Here is a 23607-nt window from a genome sequence, read left to right on the forward strand (position 1 = left end):
GGCTTAAACTGTGTCCAGTGCAGCACAAGTTTTGCTCAAACCAAAAGCACACAGGATCAATATTTAAAAACTTTATTAGAAACGAAGAGAGCTCTGTTTATTTTACATAAAGATACAATGGCTTTAACTCAGATTTGTCATCCTGTCCTTCATCCAGACCCCCTGGATATACTGAGCACTTTAGGAAGTGTTTTCACCAAGGAACCAAGTCTATAAAACATAGAAATGTTCAATGTTTCATTTCTCTCTGCACCACATCAGGCTGAAACTCACAGGTTCAGTATACAGTATTTACAGTACAGATGCATACTAATGCTTCTACCAACGTGACATAGAAAAAGAAAATGTTCTTAATATACCGGTACAAAGATGGTTTTAAAAAATAATATAAATCATTCTTTACAGTTTGTGTAAAATGTATTTTTCAAATACATGGTTTTGGAAGATTTATGTACAAAAGAAACAATCATATGAAACCCCTGGGTTTGAAATACATGTTCCTTTAGCAAAGGTTTTATTTGATTGGTCAGAACTCAATGTTGAAAATAAGAATAGATGTTTAATTTATAACAGAGTACCAAGGAATATGAATACAAGCAAAATACATGGTGAGAAAGAAGGCCACCACATTATGGTGTCACCCCAAAATAGTATGATCAAATTATAAAGGGGACAGACTTGGGCCCTATTGAAATGAAGGGGGGGAGGGGGGGGGGCATACGTACTGCACAGTAGCTACCCAATTGAAACAACATAGTCTTGCTGAGATTTAGGATGAGCACACGACATTCATTCAACGTCATACTATCCCCACCGTCCCAACTGTGGAAGGATTCTCTATTGTAAAACATACAAAAAGATGTCCACGGACAGAATAAATATATTTAACAAGTTGCAAGATACCTTTATTTTACACAAAAAATTCAGGTCTAGAAATCTTTCATTAAATAAACTTCACGACTGTGATATATACTTTGTGAAATTTTCCATACTAAAATAAAAACTCTGCGATTACATACAAAAAGACAAAATACACTCGCGAAGGGAGTCTAGTCCACTGAAAAGGTTTCTTCCTGTGTTCCACTGGCAATGTTTTTTTTTTTTTTTTACTTTTCATTTTAATTTTCTTAAAAAGAGAACAGAAAAATAGTTTGCATAATTATCTGTGCTGATACACTGCTTAAGTGGAAGACAACAATAGCTGTTTTCAGTGAACTACATGACCCTTCCACGACTGAACTTATCCCACTTCTCCAAAATAGGACACTGCTGTAACATGTGTACTTTGGCAGTTCTGATGGAGCAAAGTGAACAGAATTGACCTTTATACAAAACCATGTCCAGCTGGTTAAGTGACCATTATCAACACATCGGGACTCTACTTGAACGTTGTATTTTGTCTCGAGTTCTGCTGACCGGAACATACTGGTTATTACTGCATCCTCGTTCGGGTCCATGTGTTCAGGACCTCAAGGTTGTTACTTTTGTGGTTGTTACTTTTGTGGTTGACAACAATGAGGGAGAGGGGAAAGTGCCTTGGACAGTTTGAGGATGGAGTCAGAGTGAGAGAGCAGGAGAGAGAGGGCTTCAGGGAAGAATCCAGGGATCATGGAGGGAGTTTCATTCCATCATACATTCAACTCACATGGGAGAGTCCATTTTCCGCCACGGAGACAGGTGACTGGAGACAGGAAGAGGGCAGGAACTAGGGATCACCGCTTGGCAGCTGGGACTGGGAGAAGGTGAGGCAGGGCCAGGAGGGGCAGTTGAGTGCTTTAGGCTGCTTTCTCTTGCATGTCCATCTGAGGCAGCGGGATGCTGGGAAGGCAGAGGGGGGGGGGGGGAGGAGGGCGTGGCCCGGAGCAGAGGAGGCGTGCCATCACCTGCACTCGACCGCCACGGTGTTCTGGGTAGGCGAGGCAGACGAAGGGCTCATGCCTGTATCTGAGGAGCCAGAGGAGGTGGATGCCGTGGTGTGAGACACTGGGGGGAGGGAGAGATCAAGAGAGAGACACGTAAGGTAAACATGCTTGAGCAAAGGTTCATTGCCAGTGAAGAGAGGCAGAGGCCGTCAGCGAACACGATACCTTCTCTCTCCTTCTTCTTCAGTCTCTTCCTGCGTCGGTCGATGGAGGCCACCTCGGACTTGAGGGTCATGTAGTACTTCCTGATCTCCTGCAGCTTGTCCTGGAGGAAGGAGATCCTCTCAGTGCTGTTCATACTGTCCAGCTCCGCTGCAGGGGGCGCAGGAAGGAGACAAACAGAATGCTTGTTACAAAGCAGGTCTGAACCAATAGAGAGCGCTGACACTTCCAACTGCTAGAAACTTGAGCAATAAGCATGTCTCCAGGAATCTTGGACATCAACAGTAGCTGTCAAGGTAAACTCGCAGATGAAGATATCAACACAAAGCTACACTCACAGTGTCAGAAGTTATCAGTCTTTGTTCATTTCCTCAAACCCAGAATGCCAGTTTGCATTATCTAATGTATTGATCGTAACACAACTAGTAGCTAACAGTAGCATTAGCAGGCAGCATACCTAGCTGGAAGGTCCACTTGTAGGTGCGCGGTGAGGGGAAGCCCTGCTTGTCCTTGTGCTTGTCCATGTCCTTGCTGTGGGGCGAGGACAGGCCCGGGGAGCGGGACAGCTTCTGGGCCTTGGACAGGGATGACGAATGCTTGACTGGAGTCAGCTTACTGGAGTCCAGTAACGTCAAGTCCTCACTATCACTGCTGTGACCTGGGGAAGGAAGGGAGGAGAGGCGAAAAAATGAAGACGTAGGAATGGTGTGACGAAGGAAACTATCTTCAAGAGATGGTCCTCAGTCTTACCTGCTCCGTTTTTCTCCATCTTGGAGGTTGTGCTTGGTCGCTTCTGGTTGCGTTTCTGCTTCTTGGCGAAGGAGCTGCTGTTGCAGTCCATCAGCCTCTTCTGGCCTGGATGGGAGGAAGGGACAGGGCATGTTACACCCACCGCTTAGGTTGCATAGGCGACTGTTGAAGGGTTACAGTGGATTACCGTGAGTTCAAGAACTCCATGAAATGACCTCAAGACTGTGATGACTCTACCACTTCCACAAAACCAAGCAAATAACCAGGTAACATTCGAAAAGACAAGTTTATCCTAGGCTCCAGACTCGAAGCACTCACCTCGGTCCTTGCCCTCCAGAGAGAGGCTGGAGTTGGAGGAGCTGGCGCTGGCGTCGAAGCCCTGCGTGGACTCGTTCTCGCCCAGCCCCTCCTGGTTCTCCCCGGCGACGCTGTCCACCTCGATGGTCACGTCGCTCTCGCTGCGCGTGCTGTGGGACTCGTCCGGGCTGGAGGCCACGGTGGGGGGGCAGACTCTGGCCGGGGCTGGGGGGGCCGAGGGGCCCGAGGCTGGGGCAGTGTGGTGGTGGTGGTGGTGGTGCTGATGGTGGTGCAGGATGGGGAGAGGTTTCTGCTCGCTCATCATCATGAGCAGCTCCTCGCCAGTGGCGGGCTTCTCCTTCTCGTCCAGGTCGTCCAGGTCGACCTCGTGACACACCAGCGCCTCGGGGCCTATCTGGGGCATGAGCTCCTCCACCGTGGGGCCCTGCCGCTGCGCCGTCGGGCCCGTTCCTCCTGACGACGCGTCGTTGTGGCAACGCTGCACCTCCAGAGTGAGGGAGGGCATCTCCCCTCTGCTGTCCGGCTCTTTGGCGGCAGAGAGGCAGTCCTCCGCCCGCTCCTTGTGGCCCTCCGGCCTCCTGGGGCGCTCCTCTCCCTTCGCTCCCGTCTCCATCCTCCTCTCGGCCTCCAGCCTCTTCAGCGGAGAGCTGGAGAGGGTCTTGGGAGAGGCGGCCATCTTGACCTCGTCCCTCCGTTCCAGTCGAACCTTCTTGTCCGGCGTCCTCTGCTCGGTGGCTTTGCGTTTGGCCACGCCTATCATGCGCTCCTCCCTGCAGGCCAGCTCCTCGTCCTCCTCCTCGGGGGCCGAGTCGGTGTCCGAGTCGGCGTGGGGCTCCGGGAGCTGCTGGGCGGGGAGGCAGTGCAGCACCACCATGGGCTCGTCCTGCCTCTTGAGCAGGCTGCGGGGGACGGGCGACAGGGCGTCCGAGGCCTCGGTGTGGTTGGGAGTGGGGGGGTTGCTGCTGGGGATCTTGGTGGGGGTGTCACAGCCAGCCTCTCTGGAGAGGCTCCTCCGACCCTTCGTCCTGGGAGAGAGAGGCGTCGGAGGCGGAGGCGTCTTGCCATCCTCCTCTTTGGTCTTGTCTTGGAGAGGGGACATCTTGTTTTGCTTCTCTGGAAGAGGACACATCTTGTTTTTCTCGGAAACGGGTGACATTTTGTTGAGTGGCTTCTCCGAGACGGGCAACGTTTTGTTTAGTTTCTCCGAGACGGGAGACATTTTGTTTTTGTCTGGTACGGGCGACATTTTGATAAGCTGCTTGTCGGAAACGGGAGACATTTTGTTTTGTTTCTCTGTCACAGGAGACACAGCAGCCGGCTCCTCTGTCCTCTCTGCCTCCCGCCTCTCCGATGACTGAAGTTTGTCGACATCCGTCTGCTCCTGAGGCATGCTGGGACACGGCAGGGGCTGAGCAGCGGTTGCCGCAGCAACAGCGGCCGCAGCAGCGGCGGCGGCAGCAGCAGCAGCAGCCTCGGCTCTGCCTCTCTCCACCCTCCGGTCCTCCTCCTCTTCCTGCTTCCTGGCCGTGGCAGGGTCGGTACGCTCCGCCCACGCCGGCTTCTTTTCAGGGGAGTCCTCCGATTCGCTGTCGTCTGACGAGTTTACGGATTCTTCTACGGGAGAGAGAGAAAAAAAAGTACCATGTTACAAACACACTGTAATGTTCCACTGTCAGGTAGAGATGAGGAAGCGTCTGCAGTGAAGCGGGAGGCAGTGTGTCATCATGACTCACCGTTAGACTCTTTGTCAGAGTCGTACATCCCAGACGTCCTCCTTGTCCGTCTGCGGGGGGTTCCTGAAAGAGAGACGCGGAGAGAGACCGACAGAGAGAAAAAATCTGTGTGAATCCTGGATACAACGTAGACAGCGTGAAAGGTCAAAGTTCAGTCAAGGTGTTCAGTACACACAGGATTTGACCAAACTGGCTTAGGAGCTTAGCTTCGGTCTACACACCACATGTAATGCTAGCATTAAGAGTCAATCAGATAGCCAAGAGAAACATGACATCACAAGATTTCAGTCGAGTTTGTGAAACCGTTATCGTTATCATCATATTGCCCCTGTTGGTGTGAACTTCCCACACCAGGGAAGCAAAGTTAAAATACACCAACGCGTGAGCCTCTACTAGCAGTCAAGCTGCAGACGTAGCTGAAGCGTAGCTGAAGCTTAGCTGAAGCGTAGCTGAAGCGTGCATGCGTGGCCAGAGTCCCTGCCACATCACGAGGGTCCTGCCAGGCTCACCCTCTCCGTTGGGGAGCGACGAGGTGTCTGACAGCCGGCTGCTCTTGCTGTTTGAGCGTCCCTCGTTGCTGGGCGTCTTGGACACGCTGCGGCCCGCGCTGGGGGGCGTGGTCCTCATGGGAGGTCGGCCCCTTTTCACTCCCGTCTTCCCCTGCTTGTCGTCCTCCTTCTCCCCCTCTTCTTTCTCTTTGTTCTGGGGGGGGGGAAGAAATGTTTGTATTTAGCATTTTCCTTTTTCGGGATTCTAATTTGTTGTCGTGACGTGGCAACTCAACACAACAGTACATCTAACCTAATCTGGCAGTCTTATAACATTATATAACAGATTAGTACTCCTATACTAAAGGTCATAGGTCAGGGGTGAGGGGTGCTCCACCCTGTAGGGACCCATGAGAGGTCAGGAGGCTGTGAGGAAGGCTGAAGGAAGGCACCTTCACTTTCTTTCTTTGTTTCTTCTTTGTTCCACCTTTGTCCACGGGCCAGATGATCCGGTCTGCTTTCACCCACTCATCATACCTGCAGGAGAGAGGCAGAGGGCACAGCACGGGTTAGGTCCAGACACCCTACCCCTCAAGACACTGCTGCCACTTGCCAGGCCGCAATTGTGAATAATAATATGTTCTTAATGACTTGCCTGCTTAAATATATCTACTTTTTTTTTTTTCCCTTGGGTCAACAAGTATAAACCAGCACAACAAAACTTTTCTAAAGAGACAAAAAAACATTCTCCTTTAGCCGGTGCCATTTACCGTTTCTGTTTGAGAGCTGGGGAGGATAGGAACAGGTCTGCTGCTAGATCCATACCTGACGTTCCAGCCGTAGTAGTGCACCAGGTAGAGCGCCTCGCCCTCATCCGTCTCAGTCTTCTTGATGTTGGCCTCGTAGATCTTCTGGGTCTTCCCTCGGCCGTACTTCACCCGGACCTTCGTCCCCGTCACAGAGTCCCCCTCCTCCTCCTCCTCGCCCCTGGAGACGAGAACACACACTCAAACCTTTAAACCACGCTTTACTTCATGTTGCATGTGTTTATTTTACAATTCTACAATTCCTATTGGACCACTGAATTGTGACATCAACAACTAATGATGATTCCACTCAGAGAGGAACTCTTCATTCATCAACTTCAAACAGGGATTTTTTTTTTATATACATAGAACTTTTTGCAAGCTCTTAACAGAGGTAAAGCAAGAGGCACAAGATCCCCCGCACCTTTCTCTGTGTCGACTCCTCTCCCCGTCTTCATCCTCCTCCTCCTCGTCCTCCTCTTCCTCCTGCTCCTCATCCTCCGACTCCTTGTCAGACTCGTCCAGATGGCGGTGGCTGCGTCTCTTCCCCGGGGGCTCTCCCAGGTCGGGCCTCTCTCTCTGCTCCTCCCCGCTGGTCTCTCCTGCCCGGCTCTCCTCTCTCTGCCGCTCCTCCCTGATCTTGTCCAGCTTGGAGGGCTCCTTGGCCTCAGCCTTGATGGGAGTGCACCTCCTCCTCCCCTGGAGAGACGGCCACACACGGGGGTTAGGACAGAAACACACCAGCACAGTGTGTACGTCACACACACACACACACACACACAGGACAGTGTGTACGTCACACACACACACCAGCACAGTGTGTACGTCACACACACACACACACAGGACAGTGTGTACGTCACACACACACCAGGACAGTATGTACGTCACACACACACACAGGACAGTGTGTACGTCACACACACACACAGGACAGTGTGTACGTCACACACACAGGACAGTGTGTACATCTCACACACACACCAGCACAGTGTGTACGTCACACACACAGGACAGAAACACACCAGCACAGTGTGTACGTCACACACACAGGACAAACACACCAGCAGTGTGTACGTCACACAAACTCACACACAGTACAGTGTGTACGTCTCACACACACACACACAGGACAGAAACACACCAGCAGTGTGTGTACTTCACACACACACACAGGACAATGTCGACAGAACTCTGAAACATACAGGACATTGATCACAACCTTAAATCGAACATGGAAAATAAATCTTGAGTCGTCTCACGTGTCCCGGACGCTGCCCGGAGACGACAGCAGGGGCCGCCCGTCCTCTTACCCTGGGGGAGGAGAGCGTGTCCTTGTGCTCCTCTTTGTCGCTGTCGCTCTCAGACTCCGCTTCCTCCTCTGCTGCGGGCTTCTCCTCCGCCGACTCCATCTTCACGAGCGGGGGCGGGCCTTCCTTCGGCTCGACCACGGGCGCTTTCTGATTGGGCGGGGCGAGGGGGCGTGGGTTGTTGTGGTGAATGGTTCTGAACTGGATGTTGGCCGATCTGCAGTACTCCTCAAACCCGTACAGGTATCTGAGAAGAGACGGGGTTCAGTTAGAATAACACCTCCTCGTTCCTACATAAAGCACATACATTTGTACACACAGCACATAAAACCTGACCAGGAACATGACCAGAGTAAAGCTGTTGGCAACATGCCCACGATCTACAAGTCATCAGCCACCAGTCCTAAACAACCAGTTGATCCTTATGTTTGTAGATCAGCTTTTAGCTCATCTTAAGACACAGTCGCCACGCTCAGGACACCTACTTCCTGTATGCAGTCTTGACGTTGTACGAGGCTGCAGAGTTGAGGACGGGGATGCCCAGGTCTATGTAGATCTGCTTCCACACTGAGCCACTCTCAATCTGCAACACACACACACACACACAGTAAATCAAATTATGTTCCAGCATGTACACGAGCTATCCATAGCTGAAGACTTCACAAGACCCAACGCGAGTCGAGGATGCCCACTCCACGACTTATGAAACGGGATACGTTTTATGGTTACTTCTACGTATCACATGGAATGTGGGAGCCAATCAGATAGCCAAGAGAAACATGACATCACAAGATATCAGTTGAGTTTGCGAAACCGTTCTCATTATCATCATATTACTCCTATTGATGGGAGAGAGAGAGAGAGCAAGAGAGAGAGCGAGCGAGCAAGAGAGAGAGCGAGAGAGAAGGAGATCCAGTGAGAGAGCAGAGCTGTATAATGTAACAGGACTGACGCTGTGGCAGCCTCCCTGGTGGTAGACCAGCCTGAAGAGCTTGAACAGGTTCAGGTCCTTGTAGCCGAGCACAGGAGGCTTGTTAATTGGTGTCCCTGGAGAATACAGAGGAGCACATTAAAAATCGAGCATAGGAACGATCACGTCATGTTTCCTTGTGACTGGGTGACTGAAGAAACTGCAAAACCCTGTCCGCTGGATCGTTTGTACGTACGGACAAACTTTGTGGAAATAACCCATGTTGTTTCCTTGCTAACCAGATAAATCTGGTTGGCACTGATACCTTTTTCCCTAGGTCAAACGTGGTGTGTGTGGTAGGTAACACTGCTCACCTCTATCCTCCATGAACTTGTAGAGCTGCTGCAGGAAGTGGTCCCTCTCTTCTGGGTCAGGCTCGTCCTCTGGAGGCTGGGACACACACACACACGCATGTTAGAATCTTGATTGACTGGGCCAGCCTAGTGATGGTTGCCATGTTCTGTGGTGGAGACTAACACAGGCAGACCTAACAGCAACACGGAGGAAGATGTAGCAGATGCTCAGCCAAGACGTTGCATAGCAACCTGCTGGTTCATGCCATCGTCACGTTACACCAGTGTTTGTTCAACATTTAGTCAGTGGTGGTCGTTCAAAGGTGGTGCTGGTTGATTACTCATTCAACATGAAATTGGTGTTGAGCATTACAAGGGGTTAACTAAATAGCCAGGAAAAACTGTTGCAAAGTCAAGTGACTTAATGCACAACTGTCAACACATATTTTGTCCTTGTAGGGATGCAATGGGCTGCCTACACACAGAATTCAGGGAACTTTGTGGATATGACTGGAGATGGATGGGCATGAATACAGTAAGCCAATACCCAGGAACCATGTGAACAACACATGGCCCATAGTCCTTAAAATACCTCTACCACCAAAGCTCCACCACCATACCCAAGCTGATCCTACTTAGCCTGTCTGTTTTGCGTACAGCAAACCATGCTAAACCATGGTCTTCATAGGAATCACTGAACTGACATGGAGAAATGGCAGCAGAATGATGGAACAGCTGTAGAGAAGCACATGTTCTATCTCTGCGTCTGCAATGGCAGCATTCCTTTCCCTGCTGTGACTGGACCAGATTAGAGAAGCCATCGGAACTGAGCGCATGCCATCCAAAAGGAACCCGGCCTGGCCACACCCCCCCCCTGCTGGCCCTCGGCCAATCCCCACACAGCACCTCTCTGAAACGCTAGGAAGTAGCCACCGCAGCGAGGCATTGGGGGTTGCCATGGGAACGGAGTCGGAAGCCACACGAATGGCCATTTGTGGGAGTCGTGGGAGCAGGAAGAATGAACCATTGTTGTCGTCGGGGTGGACGGGGAGGGTTCCCACATGCTGGGGCCCTATTCACCAGGCTGGCTCGCCACGGTGGTTCAGTGTCTACCGTGACACAGCCACACTGAGGAATGCAGCCAGGGGCATCAATGGCTTGCTTCTGTGCTTCATGGATAGAAGACACTATCTGGTGTTAAGGAAGCTAGGGGTTAGGTTTAAAAGGGACAGTTAGCCCTAAAATTGGGCCTTGTGCCCCCAAAAAAGGTATTTGTGAAACTCAACAGCAATGTCTCTTTCCAGAAATCCTGACCAGGTTACTCAAAATAATCCACAGAACTTGTGAGCAGTTTCATGTAAGAATTATTTTCTTTCTACTGAACTATACCCGTCGAGTAAAAATATGTATTTCAGATTTTGGGGTGAACTGTCCCTTTAACTCGCACTGGGCACTGGTGTAGGCCAACACAACAGAGCTTTCTGACATTTAAGCCCCTGACTGATTAAAGGCACACTACTCTTTTCAACTGTAGCAAGATAATGGGATTTTACAGTGCAATATCCCTTTAAGATAAAGTGAAGACCGCTTCCACTTCCTGTTTTTACAGAGTAAACAGTGAGGGTGACACAAGCTCTCCAGGCATAACAAGTAGATTTATAGTAGCACTGATGCTAACATTATTACAGTGGTGTAAAACAGTTAGATCCACCCCAACTCATCTAAACGTCAGCTACAAACAAAACGTAATCAAGGCTGGCCAACACTCAAGACCGCAAACAGTAGCCTATAGGAAGTCAACTTCCAAGACAACGATTAGTGCTGCAATGTTTTTGGAGGCTCTTCACATAACTGTAGTTGGGTCTTACCTCCTCTTTCACTGCTTTCTTCTTCTTTTTCTCCTCCTCCTCTTGATGCTGCTCCTCCTCTTCCTCCTCCTCCTCCTCCTCACTCTCCTTGCCCTCCGCATCCTCCTCATCGCTGCTGGAGGAATCCAGGATCTCACTCATGTCCATCTTCCAGCTCTCTGGCACCAGCCTGGTCTGCAGGAAACTCAGAGCCCCTTCCAACCCTGGGAGGACAGCAGGGGAGACGGTAGCAGAGGAGGGTGAGGTACAGGGAGATGAGGGGAGGAGAGGAGGGTCAGGGGGGAGGGAGATAAGGGGAGGAGGGTCAGGGAGATGAGGGGAAGAGAGGAGGGTCAGGGGGGAGGGAGATAAGGGGAGGAGGGTCAGGGAGATGAGGGGAAGAGAGGAGGGTCAGGGGGGAGGGAGATGAGGGGAGAAGGAGGGTCAGGGGGGAGGGAGATGAGGGGAGGAGAGGAGGGAGATGAGGGGAGGAGGGAGATGAGACAGAAAGACAGTCAGGATTAGAGACAAGTAGGTTCAATTTCAAGTTGTGTCTGAACATTCTGTTCTAAAACCTAACAAGTGCACGATCTGGAGCTTTACCTTTCCTGGTGGAAAACTCTTGCTTGCTGATGCTGTCCAGGTTTACTTCATGGATGTCTTTTCTTGCAACAGTAACACTGGGGAAGATAAATTGTTCAGTCATGATGTACAAACAGTCTCATACCCCTCTGTTCCCACTCATATGTACTTTCACATTTCCAAATGAAATTGCAGACAAATTGTTTTCTCAAAGACAGGACGCTTATGTAAAACACTTACAATTTGGAGTCTGCGAAGGATCTCACTAAACATTGGTCCTTTTTGACAGCGAGGTCATCATTGCAGCTGGGAGACACAACCTACAGACAACAAACACACGAGTCAGGGCCATATTGGTTGGATCAGTCACGGCTCAAAAAGAGAGTAAAGGTGCATCGTCACAGGGTCAAAAAAGAAAAGGGGACCAGGGTGTCGGAGCGTGTCCTCGACAGGAAGTGACTCACCAGGGCTAGGTACCAGGAAGTCCTGTCAGAGCCAATCTGGACGCTGGTCACTTTTCCTAGCAGACTGTCATTGAGCCTCCTCTTGTCGTCTTCCTCCTCCTCACTGGAGGAAGACTCTTTCTCATCATCCGCTCTGCGAGGGGTGAGAACAGACTGAGATGAACTAGCATGTGGCTAATGCTGGCATGTTTACAGTACTGCTGATAAACGTGTCATTTATGTCTCACTGCACGGCCCACAGGCATGTTTAGAGACGCTCTATAGCCGTTAAACATTTGAGACAAATATCAAAAAGTACAGAACAGAGTACAGAGGGTACAGAACGTCCCATGTGCTAGTGAGTTCATGATGTTTATCTGATTTAAAATTGTGTTATGCATTCAGCAAATCTGAAAACATCCCAAAATATTTATAATACCTAAAACATAAAAGGCTCATAAAGGTGACAGCCTTTCTTGCTTTACAATTTATATAAACACATTTCCTTGGGATGCATTATCAAATGTTTTGCGCTATTCTGAAAATTATAAAGCTGTGCCTCGCTTCAGTTTATATTCTGATATTGATAGGATATTGATATGTTTTTCTCCATTCTTCATATCTTCACTCCAAGGATTTCTAACGCTTTATACAATGCAAGCTCTCAAACTCATAGGTCAATTCAGTCCAAAGACAGATAGATTTCTAGAAAACCCAGCAAGAATCTGACTACAACAACCATCAGATGCTCATTTCAGTGTGAAAGACTTGAAGCGGCAAACAAATGTCAAAAAAACATGTAATTCTACTGTCTGGGAATCTGTCTGTAAGCAGGTCAAGGGAGACTCTCAGACTACAGGATGTATAACGACCATGCTCCCATGCTTCCGTCTCTGACAGAAAGGAAGAAATTATGATAGCCAGCGTTGAAGATCCTGCTTGTTAGACCAGAGGACAGCTTCTCTAAAAGATAAGTCTACTTCTTTTTGCATATAAACAAGAACAAGACCAATAGAGACACAGGACTGTCCGAGGTCAACTTACACAGCCTGCGACAACCGTCTGCCTCCGCGATTCGACTTCTTCCCGATGACGGGCGTTCCAAAATGTTCAGGGTTGGTTAGCGGCAGTTGGTCCAACGTCTGACCGACAACAACAAAAAAGACAGTGTAACTCAACGTGTCAGATGTTCCCCCACGCTTCCCCTCAGACTGGAGATGCGTCCAGCGGACGTGGTGCTGGTGGGATGGGGCTTCCCGTTCCTCACCTCGCTCTCTGCAAAATGTCTCTCCCCCTTCAGGCACAGGGAGGTCCTGCGCAGGGTCTTCTCATCCCCGTCGTCAAACACTAGAACACAAGACACAGCTCCACGTCAGACCTGAAGCAACAGGGGTGGAACCCTAACTGACAAACTATACGGACACCTGCTAGTGGAGATCTGGTAGGTGGCCAGATAACCCCGGGGAGATACTTCGGAAGATAAGCCAAGAAACAAACTTTTTGAAATGTACAGAAAACTTAACTATGACTACAGCTGTCATATTTACTGTTCAGAAATGAACTTCTGCCGCCTCTGCCTGGCGTCTTGTGTTACTTACCCACGGTGTACCAGCTGGCATCTGTGAGTTTACCGATAACTGCCTCGCTGGAGACGCCCTCTGTGGTCTTCACCTCCACTGTGGAGCCCACCTGCAGGGGGGCAGAGGAGGAGCGACGTTCAGTTAAGGAACAAGAAAATGCTCACAACAGCGCAGAAACGCGCACTACCCTGCAGGAATATTCACGATGCTTAAGAGGGGCGAGCATGGTGTTCAGCTGAAGACATGCAATGTTTAAAATGGCGTTATGCATTCAGTTAGAATGACTGTTAACGCAACTGATAACACATGTAATATTAGTAGGTGTCAATCAGATAGCCAAGAGAAACATGACATCAAAATATTTCAGTCAAGTTTGCGAAACCGTTCTCATTATCATCATATTTCCCGTTGGTGTGAAGTGTAAAAAAAGAAAAGAAAAAATGCTCACGATCCTGCAGAAATTCTAGGGAGAGAAGATGCATCTTACCCTCAACGGCCCTTTAACCTGGTCATCCTGGACAACCTGCGAGGTGGACTCTCCTTTCAATGTCACCTGACAAAAATAAGGAGGTGAGAGAGGGAGAAATGAAAGGTGAAATTTCAGTCAAGGTGTAGGAGTACATACAAAATTTGAACAAAGGGGCTTTGACGTGAGCCTCCTGTGAACTCAAGGATACATTTTATAGTGAATTATATGTATCACATGTGTTGTGGGAGCCAATCAGATAGCCAAGAGAAACATGACATCACAAGACATCAGTGGAGTTTGCGAAACCGTTCTCATTATCATATTTCTCCTGCAGGTGTGAAACAGTAAAACCCTGGTGATCGATGACTTCTGTACTTCACTAAATGAGAGCTTACCATGATAGTTATGTCACAGTTATGGCTGTACTTTCTGGGTCCCTCTAAATGAGTGTGAGCTCAATGGCACAGAATTCTGTGTGGCTCTCAATGTGTACCTTCGTGTAATGCAGCTAAACCAACTATTAGACAACTTTCCATGGTTCTTGGGGGCTGACATGAGCAGCTGAGTCATACTGTTGTGAATCTGCTTCCTGTAACACTCTTGATTGTTCTGACATTCTGTGAGAGAAGAGGGTCAATGGATGTGCCCTTGTGACAGTAATAATGGCCCATCTAGGCACAGGAGAACAGTGGAGAATACAAGCAACAAAACACCTGGTCTTTATGTGGCTAGCAGTACCGACTCAGTGACAGACTATTGCTTATGACTACTGCTTATGGGGGGGTACTGTAAACCCTACAAAACCCTGTACAGCCACAAACAGGAAGCTGTCTAAGAGGCAGATCCTACAGCTAGGCAATCAGCGTCCTAAATAATCACATCAGAACCAAAAGCAAGTGCAAAAATAGCTGGTTCAGACCTGGTTCACTGTGTAAACTTAAGACTGACCTTTTGATCAAGAACAAGTTTGCTATGTCTCTATAGGATCCGCACAGAACAGGACAGGTTGCCTCCTGAAACTAACTGTTCAGACAACAAGTCCCTGCTTGACAGCTGTTCCTGGCAGATTTATTAACCACATATAGTAATGGTGTGGTTCACTTGTGTATCATTACTGTCACCTTAAACTGGATGAATAACTTAGAAGAAGGAAACTATCTATCTACACTGAGCTGCAGACAGAGTAAAGGACAATGTCAAAGTGATCTGAAGCTCCCTACCACTGAACTACAATAACCAGTTGGCATTCTGGAACTAGACATGACATTTTCTCTGTCTATTGGTAAAAATAGACAGAACCATCAGCCATACCACATTAATTGTGTTGTGTCTCTCTTATGGTTGTTGGTGAGTGTTGGTTATAAAGAAAGGATGGCGTTTACACACTATGTGCTTCTCCGATATGCTCATACGTTGTCAAATAAGCATTTTTTTTTAGAAGGAATGTAAATGATGCTTCACGTGTCCATGATGGCGCGTTTCCTCTTACCTTCACCTTCACCATACGTTTAACAGTCTTTATCTTGGCCTCGCAGAAGGCTCCTCTGTACTTAGCACTCACGTCCGTCCCGACGGTCAGGTAGGCAGGCTCATCCGCTGCCTGAAGGAAAGTGACAGACATCTCAGTTACTGCTACACTGCATTGACAGGTCAGATATCCCATTTCTGATCTTACACATCAACATAAAGGGTAATAACAAGATTACAACTCAATTACACTGCTACTTCTGTTTAAAGGTTTGTTTGCTGGGTAAGTCTTGGTTGGTTAAAGTAAAAAAATGTATCAAAGGTGGGTGGATGGGTAGCCTACATGAAAACGTCAAGCATTCCAATGGTTTTTAACTGACCTATGTAAAGGGAACAGTCAGACAGACAATTCTTACCCACAACATCTTGCAAGCTAAGGCAAAAAGAGGCGTCGGCTACACTGCTGTTTTCAACAGAGCTTAGCCAAGTGACTTACCTTCATCTTTGAGGCTATTTGAGGGAGTCCAGCTCGGTAGATTTTGATTGCTGGAAGACAGATTAAATAGAAAGAAAAGCTTATTTCATGGATCTGTAAATGTTGCGATTTAACTTAGTTATATTGTCGAAAATATGTACATGGGCTAAAACGGGCTAACGGACTAGCCAGTTACTTCTAACGCATTCTTTTCAAGCTCGATGCAGCCCCCCTCCCTCCAGATTCACAAAAATGTGTGGAAAATGTAGCTAGGTCTAGGTTGCTTTCTCAAACAAATGGTAATCTAATAATTAGTTTTTCTAGAACACATGTTAAAGTTCTTTAGTTAATGTCCAACGTTCGCAAATCACAAGGACGTTGCACGGGGACAACAAAACAGACTAGCTAGTGCGTGTGTTCCTTCCCGCTTTGCTCGCAGTCTGACTGTGTCACGTCGCCATCATAGCTCGCCGTGCTGCACCATGTCAGACACTGGCTCATTACAAACTGCCCGTGAAATACACACAGCAGCTGGAAAGAAATGTATGGTAGCTTCAGTCATCTTATGTTAGCTAACATGTTGGCTCCCACCTCTTAACATAGCCTGAATGAAATATCGGTGTTTTCTAGAGCAAAAGAACAGTATAAGATTACTCCCAAGTCGCGGGCTAAATTTAGCCAGCTAGCCAACTAACCTTGCTGGCTGGCTGAATAGTTTCTCGATATGGCGATTTAAACCGTCTTGCTATCATGAGTAGCCATTTAGTTCCGGTAACCCGTGTCAACCTGGGCTTCTCCTTCATTTAAATGAGAAGCGGTGGGCGACAATGAAACAAAAAAGTATGTGCACTGGAATTATTTATTTAATATCCAGATTCACAAAAGGCGCATACATTTCTTCACTGCAAAAACAAGCCGACTAACGTAGCCACTGCCATTCAATTCCTAGCCTAGCCACCTCCTTCTTATAATCATAATACCGGGAAATGTGATTACCACCACTCCATAGTTTAACCTTCTGAGTGTTGTGGTAGATTGTACAGATTGAACCCATAAAAGTTTACGTTTCATTTAGGAATAATATGAACGTTTTTGATACTTACATGCTACGTACGACGCAACTGCTCACCACTTGCTAGGGATGCAATGCAATACACGAATAACAAGCTGTTGAGCCCAGGCTGTGTTTCTCGAACTCCGATTGGCTGCATAGACAGCGGTAGTCCGATTGAAGTATTATGATTGGTTTACAGATGCTTGGTATTCTATAGGATGTACTTTTTCTTCGTTTCTGATTGGTTGATATGAAAGCGGCGCTTTCATGGACGTAACTTCATTGGACATCCATTATTTAGCTTCGATACTACCAGAATCCCGGCCAAAGTCCCTAATTTAGAAACATGATTGGCCGGTCTCTTCAGTCATAATCTTTCCAGGTTTGTCATTGGCTAGTTACACGAATATGATCCGCCTACCTGGAATCCTTGTCATGGGTATGTCGAGCGGGCTGGATTGTGTGTATTGCGAACACAACTAATATTCTGCCTTGTATCCCTACGAAGACGACAGCTCCCAAATGGATAGAAGAAATGCCACTTATCTGTGTATTCATAAACTGCGTTAAAGGAGGCAAACGGGGAATAGCTCAGAAAAGGTAGATAGAACGCTGAAGGCAATGGCGCCTGGTATCGTTTGTAGGACGTCAGAACAAGCGAGTCGATTACGTAACCGGAAGCATGTGCAGGTAAAAGCCTAAAGGGGGTTGCTGTCACACTGTTTACACAATCTCAAAAGATACACGCCGGTGTTTTGACGTCCTTTTATTTAGGCAGCTGGCTGTAGAAAAGCTAAGATTTGAGTTTAACTTAATAATAAACTTGAAGGGTTGAGCCAGGTGTACAAATACCAGGTTGAAATGAATATGAAGGACACCATACTCTTCCTGGATAGAGCTGCATGTCATTCATACGGCCAGATGATGTCTGGCCCCAGGGTAGCCCCAGACATACTCGTTTTCACTGACAAAGAATGTCTTGGGCAGTCAGAGACTACAGTGTCCATGGTCAGTTAGTTTAGTGGTTGTTTTAACAGAAGAACCAAGGTAGATCCAAAAAGTCAGCCTGGAGATGGTGAGCATGTCAGCTAGTCCCAGCTATGTCAGCTAGTCAAACATATCTCAGTAACTCACCCACCGTTTCTGATCATGCTGTGTGAACAGGAATGAAACAAGCATAGTAGGCATATTTAGTCATGTGGGTTTTTTTTTTTCAAACTTAACAGCATGTCATCCATTCATGTGTTTCATGATGGTATTAGCTATAAAATATTTAAACATTTGTGCATCGATGTAGAATTTCTCGTTTTGATCGTTTATGCTTATTAGGATGGTTCCTTTTCAGAATCCTCACAAGCACAATAAACTGGAAGTGCACAGTAATTACTACACTCCAGAACCTAATAAGTGATTACATTATTTTTACAAAAATGCCAAAGAATCTTTTAATATAAACAGTAGTTTGCCTCCATTTTTATTTCAAGTCCAAAAGCCATCAAAACCCAACAGAGAAAATAAATGACGGGATTGGTCCATGAACTTAAAAACATACAAAAGAATATCCAAGTGTCTCTTAAAGAGCACGCTGTCTATGAGAGCATGTGATGAGTGAAAACCGTAGCAGTCCGGTTTACATGTTGTCTTCAGCAGTCATCATCCTCCTCCAGGGAATCCTGTGGATGGCAGGTACACAGAATGATGAGACACTACTAAGCTCACTTATTTTCTACAACAGATATACAAATCATTTAGAATATTTACAGTGATGCTGACCAACGTAGACTGTCTCTATAAAATTAACTTATGGTAGTAAGCCTTTCCTCAGATCTTCACATTTTCTTTCCTTACTTCCCTTGTAAAGACATTAAAATATAAAGTCTGAGTGCAATTTTCAAATTAAATTTGTACAGGAGAAAATAATGGAACTGCAGAACTGAAGGAAGACCTTTGAGTTTCAGTTACTGAACAGTGGGAAGGGATTGGTAGAGAGTGAGATTCAGACTCAAGACTGCAGAACAGAGCATTTGAGTTGTCTAGCTAGCTTACCTTAGCATACTTCTCAGCCTCCTCTCTGATGTCCTTGGGAACCAGCTCATAGTGTCCATTAGTAACTAGTGAAGGGAGACAATGAGAAATGTCATTTATAGGGTTATAAAGGCTGGGGCATTTTTTGTGAATGTCTAGAGGAATAATACATACAAGTACACACATTTACAGAAATGACTTCTACTTATTATAAGCCACTCATATTGCATCGAACAAACTCAGACATTCTAAATTGCTGTCTGTTGAACCAATGCTGAAGGTTGGGTTGTTGTAAACGCATTAAGTTCAGACTGCAGTCAATTAAGGTACAGTAGAACAAGATTCTACAAGCTTCCCAGCTAACAACAAATTGTCTTGTGTTCAAATTCTGAAAGTCAATAAAAGAGGAATTCTGCCTGTATGTGAATACGCTGGATAAGGAAGAGCCTTACCCTCTCCCACCCAGCTGAGCTCCAGCTCAAACGCTTTGTCTTTCACCTCATGTAGATTCTGGAAGAGAGAGACAAAAGTTAAGACATATTGTTCTATTTGGAAGTGAGAATCCAACAAGTAACTGGGCTTGATGTCATTATGTTGTGTAGTTGTTACAAAAGGATAATCCTGGAAAAAGTTCTGTAATTCCAGCAGGAATTTCTTATTTAAACTGTAGTGTTGGTATGCGCCGTTTGTGAACACTTATGAGAGGAATGTACATGACCAGAGGGATTTATACAGCGCCACATAAGGACCTGTAACAAAGAGAGGTTCGAGTACACGCAGGGATAGATCTACTGCACTCGTTACCTGCATCCGAAGGATCTGACGGCACTGTATAACGTGTAGGCATGGACGTACATGGCCACTCAGTCTGACAAGTGCTGTGAAGACAGAGTACATGGAGTTGGTCCCCATTCAAGGAGCAAGGTAGATCAGTTCAGAATCACATTTCCAAATGAAATAGACAAATTACTTTCTCAAAGACATGACGTTTATGTAAAACACTTACAATTTGGAGTCTGCAAAGGATCTCACTAAACATTGGTCTTTTTTTACAGCGAGTTCATCATTGCAGCTGAGACACACAACCTACAGACAACAAACACGCTAGTTTTTGTTGTCTGTTTGGATCAGTCACGGCTCAAAAGACGAATAAGGGCTCAGGGTCCAAAAAAAAGGGACCATCGTCGAGGGGTGAGAACAGACTGAGATGAACTAGCATGTGGCTAATGCTGGCATGTTTACAGTACTGCTGATAAACGTGTCATTTATGTCTCACTGAACGTCCCACAGGCATGTTTAGAGAGACGCTCTATAGCCGCTAAACATTTTAGACAAATATCAAAAAGTACAGAACAGAGTACAGAGGGTACAGAACGTCCCGTGTGCTAGTGGTTTCATGATGTTTATCTGATTTGAAATTTTGTTGCATTCAGTTGGACTGACTTAACACAACACTTTAAAAAAGCTATGCGTAAGGATCAATGCTATAGTTAATTCTACATAACACATGTAATAATAGTAGGGGTCAATCAGATAGCCAAGAGACACATGACATCACAAGATTTCAGTATAGTTTGCGAAACCGTTCTCATTATCATCATATTATTTCCCCTGTTGGTGTGAAGTGTAAAAAATTAAATTTAAAAAACAACCCTGCAGAAATTCTAGGGAGAGAAGATGCATCTTACCCTCAATGGCCCTTTAACCTGGTCGTCCTGGACAACCTGCGAGGTGGACTCTCCTTTCAATGTCACCTGACAAAAAGAAGGAGGCGAGAGAGAGAGAAATGAAAGGTGAAATTTCAGTCAAGGTGTAGGAATACAAACAAGATTCGAACAAAGGGGCTTTGAGGTGAGCCTCCTGTGAACTCAAGGATACATTTGATAGTGAATGATATGGATCACATGTGTTGTGGGAGCCAATCAGATAGCCAAGAGAAACATGACATCACAAGACATCAGTGGAGTTTGCGAAACCTTTCTCATTATCATCATATTGCCCGTTAGTGTGAAGTGTAAAAAATAAATCAGACTTTGTATGTTCAACCATGAAGCTGTCACTTGACATGTAGGCTAGTTTATAAGTGTCTGCTCTACACGTAACTGAACAAATGGAAGAATTCCAACACGCCCAACTTTTCTATAAATCTGAAAACATCCCAAAATATTTATAATACCTAAAACATAGGAGGACAGCTTCCCTAAAAGATAAGTCTACTTGTTTTTGCATACAAACAAATACAAGACCAATAGAGACGCAGGACTGTCCAAGGTCAACTTACACAGCCTGCGACAAGTCTGCCTCCGCGATTCGACTTATTCCCGATGAGGGGCGTTCCAAAATGTTCAGGGTTGGTTAGCGGCAGTTGGTCCAACATCTGGACAACAACAAAAAATCAATCAAAAGATCAATGCCAAAGTTAATTCTACATAACACATAATAATAGTAGGGGTCAATCAGATAGCCAAGAGAAACATGACATCACAAGATTTCAGTCAAGTTTGCGAAACCGTTCTCATTATCATCATATTTCCCCTGTTGGTGTGAAGGGTAAAAAAATAAAATGCTCACGACCCTGCAGAAATTCTAGGGAGAGAAGATGCATCTTACCCTCAATGGCCCTTTAACCTGGTCGTCCTGGACAACCTGCGAGGTGGACTTTCCTTTCAATGTCACCTGACAAAAAGGAGGCCGAGAGGGATAAATGAAAGGTGAAATTTCAGTCAAGGTGTGGGAGTACATACAATATTTGAACAAATGGGCTTTGAGGTGAGCCTCCTGTGAACTCAAGGATACATTTTATAGTAAATTATATGGATCACGTGTTGTGGGAGCCAATCAGATAGCCAAGAGAAACATGACATCACAAGATTTCAGTCAAGTTTGCGAAACCTTTCTCATTATCATCATATTGCCCGTTAGTGTGAAGTGTAAAAAATAAATCTGACTTTGTATGTTCAACCGTGAAGATGTCACTTGACATGTAGGCTAGTTTATAAGTGTCTGCTCTACGCCTAACTGAACAAGTAGAAGAAATCCAACGCACGTAACTTTTCTGTAAATCTGAAAACATCCCTAAAACATATTTTAGAGAAGCTGTCCTCTTATAAGTCTACTTCTTTTTACATACAAACAAGTACAAGACCAATAGAGAAACAGGACTGTCCGAGGTCAACTTACACAGCCTGCGACAACTGTATGCCTCCGCGATTCGACTTCTTCCCAATGATGGGCGTTCCAAAATGTTCAGGGTTGGTTAGCGGCAGTTGGTCCAACATCTGGACAACAACAAAAATCAATCAAAAGATCAATGCCATAGTTAATTCTACATAACACCTAATAATAGTAGGGGTCAATCAGATAGCCAAGAGAAACATGACATCACAAGATTTCAGTCAAGTTTGCGAAACCGTTCTCATTATCATCATATCTCCCCTGTTGGTGTGAAGGGTAAAAAAATTAAATAAAATGCTCACGACAGCGCAGAAACGCTCACGACCCTGCAGAAATTCTAGGGAAAGAAGATGCATCTTACCCTCAACGGCCCTATAACCTGGTCATCCTGGACAACATGTGAGGTGGGACTCTCCATGACTCTTCAATGTCACCTGATGAAAAGAATGAGGTGAGAGAGATGGTGATTTGAAATGTGACATTTCAGTCAAGGTGTAGACTACATAAAAGATTTGAACATAGGGTCTTTGAGGTGAGCCTCCTGTACACTCAAGGAAAACATTCAGTGATTTATATGGATCAAATGTGTTGTGGGAGCGAATCAGATAGCCAAGAGAAACATGACATCACAAGATTTCAGTCAAGTTTGCGAAACCGTTCTCATTATCATCATATTGCTCATGCTCGTGTGAAGTGTAAAAATATGGAAATACAGATATGATACATCTTCTACTGCCATTTCTGTTTCAAGGTTTGTTTGCTGGGTAAGTCTTGGTTGATTAAAGTAAAAAATAATCAAAAGGAGGGTAACCTATATGAAAACGTCAAGCATTCCAACGGTTTTCATCTGACCTATGTAAAGTGAACCGTCAGACAGACTTTTACCCATAACATTTTAATTGCTAGAAGACAGAATAAATAGAAAGAAAATTTTATTTCATGGATGTGTAAATGTTGCGATTTAACTTAGTTAATCTATATTGTCAAAAATATGTACATGGGCTAAAACGGGCCAACGGACTAGCCAGTTACTTCTGACGCATTCTTTTCAAGCTCGATGCAGCTTTCACAAATTCACAAAAGTGTGGAAAATGTAGCTAGGTCTAGTCTAGGTTGCTTTCTCAAACAAATGGGAATCGTATAATAAGTTTTTCTAGAACATATGTGAAAGTTATTTAATTAATGTCCACAACAACGTTGCACGGGGACAACGAAACAGACTAACGCTAGCTAGTACATGTGCTCCTTCCCGCATGCTCGTACTGCAGTCTGTCACGTCGCCATCATAGCTCGCCATGCTGCATAATGTCAGACATGTTGGGTAACCGGTGTCAACCTGGGCTTCTCCTTCATTTAAATAAGAAGCGGTGGGCGACAATGAAACACAATTCGAATTGGAATTATTTATTTAATATCCAGATTCACAAAAGGTGCATACATTTCTTCACTGCAAAAACAAGCCGACTAACGTAGCCGCTGCCATTCAATTTCTAGCCTAGCCACCTCCTTATAATCAAAATACCGGGAAATGTGACTACTTCCATAATTTAACTTTCTGAGTGTTCTGGTAGATTATACAGATTGAACCCATAAAAGTTTACGTTTCATTTAGAAATAATATGAACGTTTTTGATACTTACATGCTACGTACGACGCCACTGCTCACCACTTGCTAGGGATGCAATGAATGCATGAAGAACAAGGTGTTCAGCCAAGACTGTGTTTCTCGAACTCCGATT

The 23607-nt window shown here is 46.0% G+C and overlaps 1 protein-coding gene, 1 long non-coding RNA gene and 9 other non-coding genes across 16 annotated transcripts; all 11 read right to left on the bottom strand.

Annotated features, from left to right (window-relative positions):
- Positions 1-56: 56 nt before the first annotated feature.
- Positions 57-23595, bottom strand: arid4a (AT-rich interactive domain 4A). Of its 6 annotated transcripts, none has more exons than XM_062469333.1 (25): positions 23509-23595; positions 15637-15686; positions 15163-15273; positions 13692-13757; positions 13223-13313; positions 12892-12971; positions 12669-12766; positions 11646-11778; positions 11422-11501; positions 11203-11279; positions 10621-10823; positions 8774-8849; positions 8442-8536; positions 7975-8072; positions 7442-7736; positions 6604-6878; positions 6199-6360; positions 5826-5910; positions 5395-5587; positions 4886-4948; positions 3153-4766; positions 2835-2939; positions 2542-2742; positions 2088-2234; positions 57-1983 (listed from the first exon to the last, which is right to left on the bottom strand). In XM_062469333.1, exons 2-25 carry the CDS (start codon positions 15640-15642, stop codon positions 1880-1882), a joined length of 4458 nt encoding a protein of 1485 aa, XP_062325317.1. In that variant the 5' UTR covers positions 15643-15686; positions 23509-23595; the 3' UTR covers positions 57-1879. The 6 variants fall into 6 exon arrangements, with proteins under 6 accessions (XP_062325317.1, XP_062325315.1, XP_062325320.1 ...); XM_062469331.1 differs by lacking the exon at positions 23509-23595 and adding an exon at positions 16719-16979; XM_062469336.1 differs by lacking the exon at positions 23509-23595 and adding an exon at positions 16719-16974 and having other exon boundaries at positions 7493-7736.
- Positions 5131-5211, bottom strand: LOC134027238 (small nucleolar RNA SNORD53/SNORD92). Its single transcript, XR_009931444.1, has one exon. It is a non-coding gene; the product is annotated as a small nucleolar RNA SNORD53/SNORD92 (small nucleolar RNA).
- LOC134027239 (small nucleolar RNA SNORD53/SNORD92) lies at positions 8246-8326 on the bottom strand. Its single transcript, XR_009931445.1, has one exon. It is a non-coding gene; the product is annotated as a small nucleolar RNA SNORD53/SNORD92 (small nucleolar RNA).
- Positions 13529-13609, bottom strand: LOC134027245 (small nucleolar RNA SNORD53/SNORD92). Its single transcript, XR_009931451.1, has one exon. It is a non-coding gene; the product is annotated as a small nucleolar RNA SNORD53/SNORD92 (small nucleolar RNA).
- LOC134026510 (uncharacterized) lies at positions 18128-20375 on the bottom strand. The gene is made up of 5 exons (XR_009931370.1): positions 19701-20375; positions 19499-19572; positions 19147-19204; positions 18716-18780; positions 18128-18342 (listed from the first exon to the last, which is right to left on the bottom strand). It is a non-coding gene; the product is annotated as an uncharacterized LOC134026510 (long non-coding RNA).
- Positions 20220-20300, bottom strand: LOC134027244 (small nucleolar RNA SNORD53/SNORD92). Its single transcript, XR_009931450.1, has one exon. It is a non-coding gene; the product is annotated as a small nucleolar RNA SNORD53/SNORD92 (small nucleolar RNA).
- On the bottom strand, positions 20613-20693 carry LOC134027237 (small nucleolar RNA SNORD53/SNORD92). The gene has a single exon (XR_009931443.1). It is a non-coding gene; the product is annotated as a small nucleolar RNA SNORD53/SNORD92 (small nucleolar RNA).
- Positions 21147-21227, bottom strand: LOC134027240 (small nucleolar RNA SNORD53/SNORD92). Its single transcript, XR_009931446.1, has one exon. It is a non-coding gene; the product is annotated as a small nucleolar RNA SNORD53/SNORD92 (small nucleolar RNA).
- LOC134027236 (small nucleolar RNA SNORD53/SNORD92) lies at positions 21529-21609 on the bottom strand. Its single transcript, XR_009931442.1, has one exon. It is a non-coding gene; the product is annotated as a small nucleolar RNA SNORD53/SNORD92 (small nucleolar RNA).
- LOC134027241 (small nucleolar RNA SNORD53/SNORD92) lies at positions 22047-22127 on the bottom strand. Its single transcript, XR_009931447.1, has one exon. It is a non-coding gene; the product is annotated as a small nucleolar RNA SNORD53/SNORD92 (small nucleolar RNA).
- LOC134027243 (small nucleolar RNA SNORD53/SNORD92) lies at positions 22465-22546 on the bottom strand. Its single transcript, XR_009931449.1, has one exon. It is a non-coding gene; the product is annotated as a small nucleolar RNA SNORD53/SNORD92 (small nucleolar RNA).
- Positions 23596-23607: the final 12 nt, after the last annotated feature.

The sequence above is a fragment of the Osmerus eperlanus genome, chromosome 9 (assembly GCF_963692335.1).
Source record: "Osmerus eperlanus chromosome 9, fOsmEpe2.1, whole genome shotgun sequence".
NCBI classification, from domain to species: domain Eukaryota; kingdom Metazoa; phylum Chordata; class Actinopteri; order Osmeriformes; family Osmeridae; genus Osmerus; species Osmerus eperlanus.

What these genes read in the sequence shown, in the direction of transcription:
- arid4a (XM_062469333.1), bottom strand. An exon ending in CAAGTGGACCTTCCAGCTAG is followed by an intron (nt 2,235 to 2,541) that starts GTATGCTGCCTG and finishes CGCCCCCTGCAG; the next exon opens with CGGAGCTGGACAGTATGAAC. An exon ending in GAAGAAGAAGGAGAGAGAAG is followed by an intron (nt 1,984 to 2,087) that starts GTATCGTGTTCG and finishes CCCTCCCCCCAG; the next exon opens with TGTCTCACACCACGGCATCC.